The sequence below is a fragment of the Quercus lobata genome, chromosome 6, assembly GCF_001633185.2.
Source record: "Quercus lobata isolate SW786 chromosome 6, ValleyOak3.0 Primary Assembly, whole genome shotgun sequence".
NCBI lineage: Eukaryota > Viridiplantae > Streptophyta > Magnoliopsida > Fagales > Fagaceae > Quercus > Quercus lobata.
The window spans coordinates 28,115,031-28,125,531 of record NC_044909.1 but is presented as its reverse complement, the minus strand read 5'-3'; the positions used below and the strand labels follow the sequence as shown (position 1 = coordinate 28,125,531).

At 34.2% G+C, this 10,501-nt stretch overlaps 1 protein-coding gene and 2 non-coding genes across 9 annotated transcripts in view; 1 reads left to right on the top strand and 2 right to left on the bottom strand.

Annotated features, from left to right (window-relative positions):
- Positions 1-406: 406 nt before the first annotated feature.
- On the bottom strand, positions 407-479 carry TRNAK-CUU. Its single transcript has one exon. It is a non-coding gene; the product is annotated as a tRNA-Lys (tRNA).
- Positions 480-1,000: 521 nt separating this feature from the next.
- Positions 1,001-1,073, bottom strand: TRNAK-CUU. Its single transcript has one exon. It is a non-coding gene; the product is annotated as a tRNA-Lys (tRNA).
- A 74-nt stretch (positions 1,074-1,147) lies between these two features.
- LOC115994443 overlaps positions 1,148-10,501 on the top strand; it is a 29,646-nt gene continuing 20,292 nt past the window's right edge. For 5 of the 7 annotated variants that reach the window (XR_004093214.1, XR_004093213.1, XR_004093212.1 and 2 more), the window contains exons 1-5: positions 1,250-1,683; positions 3,148-3,268; positions 3,465-3,565; positions 8,570-8,723; positions 8,823-8,961. Coding sequence is in view for 1 of the 7 variants with exons in the window: in XM_031118603.1 (XP_030974463.1) it covers positions 1,521-1,683; positions 3,148-3,268; positions 3,465-3,565; positions 8,570-8,723; positions 8,823-8,961 (678 nt within the window). In the remaining 6 variants the exon portion in view is untranslated. The other 2 variants (XR_004093215.1, XR_004093216.1) reach the window with 2 other exon arrangements.

The window sequence follows — 10,501 nt, the reverse complement described above, 5'->3', positions numbered from 1 at the left end:
CCATATCATGCATTTCACAACGGCTAGTTCAAGCTCAAAGTAGCTGTTGGAAGCTCAAAATTCAAAAAATATCGAAAAATGTACCAGTACAAGGTACAAGTCAGCACTTGGACCATACCTCCATTTTTCGATCAGCACTTGGATCAATCCTCCATATTAAAATTCTAATGCTAAGCACAATTTTGTAAAAAAAAAAAAAAAAAATCATGTTTTAGAATGCATTTTACGAGTTAAATTTAAATGGATTGCTTATCAAAAAAAAAAAATTTAAATGGATTGAATAAAAGATTTATCCTCCATTTTCAAATTCTAATGCTGAGCACAATTTTGTAAAAAAAGAAATCATATTTTAGAATGCATTTTACGAGTTAAATTTAAAATGGATTGAATAAAAGATTTTATAATGCGCCCACCGTGGGGCTCGAACCCACGACCACAAGGTTAAGAGCCTTGCGCTCTACCAACTGAGCTAGACGATCCCTTTGGACGAGCTGGAGATGGATTATTTTCTGCTTCTTTATCAAATTCTGTTTTTAATTTTTTTTTTATTTAGTTAAAATTAATAAATTAATTTTTTTAATTTAGATGCTGACGTGGTATTAAAAAACATTTTTTATTATTAATTTAAGCCACGTGAACATTAGTTTATTATTATTTAACTTTATCGTTTGCCACGTCTGCAATATCCGTTTCTGATGTAACGACAGGGACTAAAATAGAAGCGTTTTTCAGGCTAGGGACTAAAAGCGGTAAAAATAAAATTTAGGGACTAAAATGAGAATCGCCTGAAAATGTAGGGACTAAAATGTGCTTTTCGCCAAAAAAAAATCATGTTTTAGAATGCATTTTACGAGTTAAATTTAAAATGGATTGAATAAAAGATTTGTCCTCCATTTTCAAATTCTAATGCTGAGCACAATTTTGTAAAAAAAGAAATCATATTTTAGAATGCACTTTACGAGTTAAATTTAAAATGGATTGAATAAAAGATTTTATAATGCGCCCACCGTGGGGCTCGAACCCACGACCACAAGGTTAAGAGCCTTGCGCTCTACCAACTGAGCTAGACGGGCCCGTTTGGTTGTCCAATCTATACAGTTTTTATAAAACAAAATAAGGGCAAACTTTCGCCTCTGTTGTTATATTTTTCTCCTCCTTCATTTTGTTTTTAGATGCGTTAAAACTGAAAAACCCTGAGAAGTTTAGAACCCCAACGTCCCTCCTCTCCCTACTCGTCTAAGGTATTGTATCAGTATGATAAATCACCATTTACATTTGTTGCTTGGACGCTTAGAAAATGCGAAATCTTTTAAGGTAAAAAAGATATGTTGAGTGAGAAACTCCACTCGACTTTCGTGAACGACTGCATTTTGCAATTAAAATGAATTGGGTTGGATAAACGAGTTGCTCGCAAGGTGTTTGATGAAATGCCATGCCAGAGTTTTATTTTATTTTATTAGATAATCCAAAAATGACTATTGTAGTACTCTCTCTGTTTAACATTTTCTTAACATGTAGTCATGTACTCACCCAATTGTTGTTGTTTGTCTCCTTCTCCTCCTCCTTCAGGTTTTGAGAGTTCAACTGGAACCATGAAACCTCAACAACTTTTTCTTTCCTCAACTTTGAAACTGTTCAAACGAAGGCCATACAATTCTCGCCAAGGACTGCACTGGAGCACTAGTAAGTCAAAAATAATTGTATTCTTTCTCAACTCCCTTTTTTTCATAAATTTTGAATTACATTCTAATTTAATTTTTTTTAAATTTGGCAGAGTCACCAAGTGTTAGTCAATTAATTTACGTGATCCTTTTTTTTTCTCTCTCTCTCTTCTTGTGCAAAGATTTTTGATACGTTTCTTTAATCCAAGTCCCAAGAAGTAGAGGGAAAGTTGAGTCTAGCGTTGCTGGCCTGCTTTAATTCTAACAGAGTATAATATTTATTAATAGGCCTTTCTCAAACCTCGGATAGATTGATTGATTTTGAGAGATAGTTCATCATGTCCCAGCTCTCAGCTACTTACTTGTTGCGTTGCTATATCTCATTGCCTGCTCTTTGTTCTAGGAGCTTTGTGCTTCTGATGATCATATCATAAAACTTGACTGCTCTTTTCCTTCCTGTTTTGCTTGATCATTGTAATCTGGTTTCTTGATGTTGTTGCCCCCCTATGGTACATTTCCTATGCACTTGGGCTGTGTTATTTTTTAATAAAATTTTTATGTTACTTATAAAAAAAAAAAAAAAGTATTTTGCTCTCCTCTGAGCTCATTCACTACGACCACAAGCACAACTGGGTGATTCGCAGACTGGCAATGTAATTTGTTATGTTTCTATTTCTGTGACCTCCATCCTCCTTCATATGTTTTTGGAGAAAATGTTGTTTAATGGACGGCAGAGGTGGACTGATTTGTGGGATTTTTGTCAAGGGTAATGTTGTAATTTTACCGTGTGAGGGTAAAATGAGAAATTTACTCTTTTTTGTTTTTTTTTAAGGTGACTTGCATGTGACCGTTAGTTTTAAACTCAATCTGACTTCAGGGTGCAATTTCAAGCTTTTTTAAAATTGGGACGGTGATTGTAAGTTTTAATAGTTTGGGGTGTAAGTGCAAAGACCCCTATAATTTAGGTTGCATTTGGTCTCATGCGTAGGGATTTACTTCTGCAAAATCCATTCCACTGTTTTTAGATTCACTTTCTTCTTGTACATAAGTTTTTTTGTTTTCCTTTGTTGCTTGTACATATTTCCTTTGTTTACTTCATCTCTTTGATGGAGTAATTTCTTTTTAATACAAAATTTTCTTACCTATCAAAAATTAAAAAAAAAAGGTTGCATTTTTGCAATTTAACCTCAATTTGTTCTCCCTCTTCTTTCATTTTTTTTTTCTTTTTAGCCTGTGATTATTCTTTTTATCCCATTTCATTAGGTTTTCAAACTTGATTTGGTAGAAGGTCTAAGCCTTCTATTGTGTGAAAATTTAGAAGCCATCAGTGTTATATATCTAACATGTGTCAGTCATGAGTAAGAACCAGGTGTTGTTTCTGTAGAAACAATTTTGCATTTGGTTCTTTTGGTTATAGCTCTTCAATCTGTTTATATAGAAGTGAAAGATGTCAATCTAAGATTTATAGCAATTTTCCTTTTGCTAGGTGGTTATCATCAACAATCTAGAAAAGCTATTAACTTTTCGGCGTTGTTTGCAATCCCTCTACCTCATTTTTCGAAAAGAATCAACAGAAAGATAATAGAGAGTGATTGTCAAGCCAAGCGGTAATTAAATCTTGATTTCTTTACAGTATTCTGTATCTTTTGTTTTACTTTATATACAATTTCACTATCTGTCATGGACATCTTCAATAATTTTGTGGATCATTTTTATATTTGTGAATTATTAGTGTTTTATATTTATTTTTGGTGTGTCTGTGGAAGTGTAGCTTTAATGACTTTCCTAACTTATGATTAACAGTCTTCTTTCAGGTTCTCAAACGATAACAGAAGTATCACATGAGTGTCCCCCTGAAAGTGATCTTTTTTCCTTCATTAACTTCACTTTAAATGAGCTTGAAGGTATTGAATTTATCTCCTTCTTCCGAATTTGCTTGGGTAATGTGCTGATTGCTGTTTCTTGTAAAGATTAAATAGTATATCTTCTCAAGAGTTACTAATTTTTCCACTTATCAAAAAATATATTTGAGGTAAAAGGACATTTTTTTAAAAAAAAATTTCTATGGGAAAAGAGATACACCAATGGATTGTTAATTTTATAAATTCTCTCCCTTTCTTCATATCTGGTATGGTAGAGCTATTCTTGTGCATATCAACAGATCAGCGTTAAATCTTTTGATCAGCTTTGGCTTAGCTTAATTTTGACTGCTATGCAGTGAATTTAATCACTCTTTCATGCTTGGTTAGATTTCTAGTACTTTTTATATGTAATTTACCTTTTTGCTTTCTCATTGGTCTTTCTTGCTCATTACCATTAAAATCTACTACTAAAGATATGCAATTCTATAAGCATGTTAATTAACTGTCAAACAATGATAGCTTATAACAAATGTTGTCAATTCTTGTGCTTGGATTCCATTTTTCAACTATCACAATTTGTAAAGAATTTTTTATTTTTATTTTTTGGATAAGTAATAGAAAGATATATATCAAAAAAAAGGAGTCACCTAAGTATATAGGAAATATACTGGGGTGAAACAATCAATTACAAAAATTGCATACATCTAATAAATCAACAATAGAAAAGAATAACTTTAGATCAGGCATAGAATGCTTTGTATCCTCAAAACTTCTGCTATTCCTTTCCCTCCAAATGCACCACATCAAACAATGTGGGTAATCTTCCAAATGTGACAATTTCAATGACGACCAAAGTGACCTTGCTAGCAAGCTAGAAGATCAACTATAGATTTTGGCATCACCCAGAAAACTCACAAACCAAAAAAAATGGGGCAATGTATTAAAAGGTGGTCAATAGATTCACTATTACATTTGCACATATAACAACAAGTTATGATCTTTACCTTTCTCTTCCTTAAGTTGTCAATGGTCAAAATATTACCCAAATCTGTAGTCCATACAAAGAAAGTTACTCTCAAAGGGACTTTGGATCTCCAAATGATTTTCCATGGGAAAAGATGAATAGTAGTAGCAGTATCAATATCAGAGTCCAAAAGTCGGTAATAAACACCTACCTTGAAGCCCTTTTTCTTATTCGGTTTCCCGCACGTCTTATTCTCTCCAATCCGCCTAATTTCCAAACCATAAATGGTAGTTATGAAAGTCATCAAGGACTCCAATTCCCAATCTTGTATTGCCTGCATCGATTGGAGACCTCAATGAAGAACCCCATTGGTGAAATGAATAAAATCTACCACACTAGCATCCTTATTGCGGCCAAGTCTAAATAACTCGGGGTAACAAACAACAAGAGAAGTCTGCCCGCAAGTTATTTCCAAGTAATTTTCATCTGCAAGTTATTCCTTTTATTGAATAATATATAAATATATATAATTAATATACATATCCGTGCCATACTCATGTCCTACTTTTTCAAAAATTGCCGTGTTGCCGTACCACACCTATGCAAGTGCTTCCTAGAGATAAACAAAAGAAAAATCCATTGCCTCCACTTCTCTGAAAAACCACAACGCTCTCACAAAAGAATGAGAAAACTCCAGTTCACATTAAATGGCTTCTCTACCTCCAATATACAAAGTACTCTTGGTTGGCCAGATTTTAATCTACTATCCAGACATTTTTTTGGCAATCAAGACAGAATCAAGAATTTGCCTCTCCAACACGAAAGCGTTCTGAGATGATGAAATGATATCTCCCAAAACTACACTCAACCGAATAGCCAAAACCTTAGCAATGATATTGTATACCCCAATTAAACTAATAGAGCGAAAATCCCTCTCTTCCACCGCATCAATATTTTTTGGGGAGAGTGTGATGAAGGTAGCATTTAGACTTTTCTCAAATTGGCTCTTGTCATAAAATACTGGAACACAGCCAGAAGATCAGATTCGAGAATATCCCAGCAAGATAGGAAAAAAACCTCTGGGAAACAGTCAGGTCCAGGAGATTTATCTCCATTGAAGCCCCTTATAACCTCATGCATTTCTGCTTCTTCAAAAGGCTTTTACAACCATAATGCTTGTTCTGTGGAAAGTCTAGGGAATTCCAACACATCTGGGAAAGTCTAGTGACTTGCAGTTCCGAGTATAAACTTCTATAAAACTCAGTGATACTGTCAATAATTCAATCCTGATTAGATGCCAAAGCCCCATGAACCAGAAGAATTGAACTACTGTTATATCTTCGATTAGAGTTGGCCATGCAATGCAAAAACTTTGTATTACAGTCACCTTCCTTCAAATGCAATACCCTAGACTTTTGTCTCTTACTAATTTCTTCTAACAGTGTAATCTTTTTAATATCTGTGCAGAGTCTTTCCTTCTCTAATTTCTCCTCACCCAATTAAGGAAATCTTTCTGCTTTAGCATCCAAGTCAGTCAACTTCCTCCATAAATTCTGTTTCCCTGTTGTGAAATTGCCAAACTTCGTTTCATTCCATTGCTTTAAATCCAATATCAGTGCTTTTAACTTCATGGCCAAAATATATCTAGGAGTCCCCTGAAAACAATAAGCTTACCACCAAGACTTCACCTTGTCCACAAAGCCCTCTGCCTTTAACTACATGTTTTCGAAACGAAAAGGTCTATACACCCATTTTTTTGATTCCCTCCCTCTTAACTGAATAGGAAAGTGATCCTATAAAACTCTAGGTAAGCTTCTTTGAGAGATACAAGTACTCATCCCAATGGTGGGAGAAAAGAAAACGATCAATTCTAGAACTTGAGGAAGAATTAGACCAAGTGAAAAGACGTTATGTGTAGTTCTAGTTGAAGTCGTATTTAAAATGTGCAAGTGACAACAGTGCAGCTATTATTTTATAGCTTGATATTTGATCATTGTCCTATTATGTTGGATTATGGGGTTTTGAAGAAAGGGAGTCCTTCAACTTTGAGAATATGTGGTGCATGCAGGTGGCTTTGCTGAACAGGTGAAAGTTTGGTCTAGTAGCTATAATTTCAAGGCTTATCTGGTTTTTGTACTGCTAAGAATTTTAAAGCTTTCAAATATTATTTTCAGGAAATGCCGAAATGGATTAAGGAACTGTTTGGAAATGTAAGGGCTTAGAAGGGGGGGACTATTAACCATCTTCTCCTACATTGTTTTTGGTCCATAGTTTAAGCTTTATTTGGTGTCTCATAATGGAAAATGTAAGGGGTTAGAAAGGCAAGACTATTAACCGTCTTCTCCTACATTGTGTTTGGCCATAGTTTAAGCTTTATTTGGTGTCTCTTGGGTCATGCCTTACTTGGAGAAAGATCTTCTAGCTTGTTGGAGTAGTGGTTTAATTGCCATCAAAGCAGACTTATTGTACACTGTTACTTTATGTCTGTGGTGCATTTGGGAGAAGCCTAATTCTAGGTCTTTGAAGGTATTGAATCCGTGTTGAAGTTCTTTTTCTTAGACCTCACATTTTGATTGGTTAAAAAATATTGGGGATCTTAGTTGTTCTTCTTTTTTGGAGTTCCTCAATCTTAGTAATTATAGGCTTTAATTTTGTTGTGTAGTTCTTGTATACTTCCTGTGTACTTGGACTTTTGCCCTTTTCTCTTTCAATAAAATTTTATTAATTATAAAATAAAATAATCCTTTTTGGTTTCTTGAAGGCACACCACATCACATCTCCATTCTTTTATCATGTTCTTCACCACCACTCTTTTATTGGGGTCATGCAAGCCGCTCACATTCCAGGACATTAAAAATAGCTTCTTGGGAATATATCAACAGTGCTTGTGATGTTGGGAAGTTTTGGAGGTTGATGTGTTACAGAAAGTTTGAGGTGGCCTCTTTACTGCTTTGAGAGGAAATAGTGATGTCATTTTCTTTGGAGGAGAGAGCATAAGGCAATGTAGGGGTAGGTTGTGGCTGGTTTAGGGTTAAGAGAATTTTGGAATTAAGGTTTAAAACTTAGCAAGAAAGGAAACGTTCAAAAATGGCTAGGGTTTTGGTAGAGAAAAGGGAAGTTTTTATTTAGGATTGCAAAAAAGGGGAGAAAAGGTGAGAAAAACTAAGATTGAATTTGTCTATTGAGTTGCAGAAATTATAGTTAGATTATATCTTACTTCACTGTCCTATTGCCGTGGATTTGCGGTCTGTGGTGTTGGGTTTATTTGGAGTTTGTTGGGTGATGCTGGATGACTTGTTAGCCTGTTGGCTGGTTGTTTTCAGCATCTTCAACATGTTCAATTGTGGATGGCTGCCCTGCATATGCTTGATCTCAAATTATTTATCTTTAGGACTTTATTGGATTGGATGTCAGTTTTGCATAGTTAGTATTTATGATGTGTTATTGTTTTGATTGATTCATGTAATTTGTGTGATTGATTGTATGGTCGCTAGTTGCATACTATGTGTATACTCTATTTTTTGATAGCAATAAAAATTTCATTACTCATTAATTTTTATTTTTTAATTTTTTGTTGCAGAAATTGTAGTTCTATTCTATCCCCTGATTAGAAAACTAAAATTAATTTATAAAATAAGAACTTCAATGAAATATTTTTTATAAATACTTGTAATTAGAGCTTGTTAGAATGAGCATTTTGGGCAAAAAGGTATTAATATTTGGAATGAAATACACTGTCTTATGGGGAATATTTGGAGAACGACTCATTAATGGCCTTTTGCATTCTACTGTGTTAAGCTTTCTTTTTGAGAGCATGTATATCTACTGTAGGTATTTCTCCTCTTTTTTTTCCCTGATTTTATTGATAGTATATATTTTAGAGTGTAATTGTTGAAAGATACTCATGTAAATTTCTTGTGTACCTTATTTATCTTATTTTGCTGAAGTGACAAATAGATATGATAGATATCAATAAATTGTTTTTCTCGTCTAGAATGATTGGGTTTGTAAATTTAATTGGACTCTGGTATACTCCTTTTCCTGCTTCCCTATATTTGATTTCTTGACATACAAGTGCACAGGTCCCTATCATTGTTGGTTGAATTTTGGTGAAAGCAAGGATTCCTTCAAGAGAGTTGGAACCTTCTTGGTTGTTGCTGGACAGTTTCTTGACAATTCAATAATTGACTCAAACTCTCTCTCTATGCTTTTAAAAGTAAAGTCACTCCAGCAAAGGTAGAATAAGTTCACATAGTTATTTCTTTCCAGTTAAGTTGGGTGAATTTATTATCCTAAAGTTTCTTCTGACTCCTCCTCCCTCTTTCCCTGTTCTAGGTTCCCTCAGCTTCATATTATGGGTCTTCAGTGTGGCAGTTCAGTTTGCTCTCCTATTGATCAAAGTCACCTAGTCCAACTGATAATGAAGGAATACATCACATTTCCAATTTTATTGTCTAACAAGACATTTCCTGAGGTGAGGTATAAATTCTTTGTTCAGATTTTCAGGCTATATTAAGACCTTTTGAGTGCAAAAAGTGTCGCATTCATCATGTTGTATTAGGCTGGCTAACTTGTTCTGGTTGAACTTTATTTCCTGGCCTAGTTGTTGGGTAAAATGGCATTAGTAAAGACCTCCAGTCATGCATGCAATGTTCATAGTTTTATAAGTTGGAGAGTATAAGGAATCAGAGAAGAGAGATGTTCAAGATTTTAAGGTACATAGTAGTGGTTGGAGTCTTGGGATGAGTTGTAGACCTAGATATTCTAGGTTCGATCCCCATGAGGAGTTCCCCTGGATAACTTGATAGTTGATACATGATTATGGCGGGTGGGGTCATGTATCCATGATTATAGGTTCCATATCATATAAAAAAAAAAATTTTAAAATCTAAGTAGATGATAATTATTTAAAATATAGATATATAGAGTACCAAATATACAAGAAGATCACCTTAGTTTTTTTTTGTTGATAAGTAAAGAAAATTTTATTCAAAGTCATAAAAAGGAGCCACCCAAGTATAGAGGAAATATACAGCAGGGAACCAAAAAAATCAAATACACAAATTACAAGCATCCTTCAAATCCATCAAATCATGAACCAAAAAAATAGAAAGACTTCCTATGATAGACATCCAATCCGATAGTGTTTTAAAAAAGAAAAGTTTCAAGTCGGCTGTTGAACCCTTTCAGAATGTTCCCATTTCTCTCCCACCAAATGCACCACATCAAACAATGAGGGACAACCATCTAGATAACATTATTACGATGATGACCAAATTTTTTTTGATATAATAAGTTTTATTAATATAAAAAAGGAACAATCAAGTACAAAAATTACAAGAATCAAGAAAATCACGGAAAGAGGCAAAATATTGGTTTCGCAAAGCAACCAACCAATCCAATAAAATTCTACAAAAAAATAACTTGAGCTCTAGTATGGATTTCTCATTATCTTCAAAACACCTACTATTTCTTTCCCTCCAAAGATACCACATTAAACAATGGGGAACAATTAACCATATATGACCATTTCAATGACGACCAAGCCTGCCTTGCCAACAAGCTAGGAGCCCTACAACAGACTGCGGCATAACCTAGCTTACTCCAAATAAACCAAAAACCATAAACCACAAATCCATAGCAGCCGAACAATGAAGAAAGAGATGGTCAATTGATTCACCATTACTCTTACACATATAACACAAATCTAATATCCAGATCTTTCATTTTCATAAATTGTCAATTGTCAAGCATTTCCCTAAACAAAGAAAGCCACTTGAGAAGGGATCTTCTGCTTTCAAATACTTTTCCATGGAAAACAACTATCATTAGAGCCCACTAGAAAACTATAATAATCATTAACCATGAATCCCTTATTTCTATCTAGTTTCCAACACATCTTATCCTCACCAAAACCCCTTACTGAAGAGCCATAAATGGAATCCATGAAGCTCGACACAACCTCTAATTCCCAAGCATGAACACTCCTAAAGAAACTTACATCCCAAAAAATT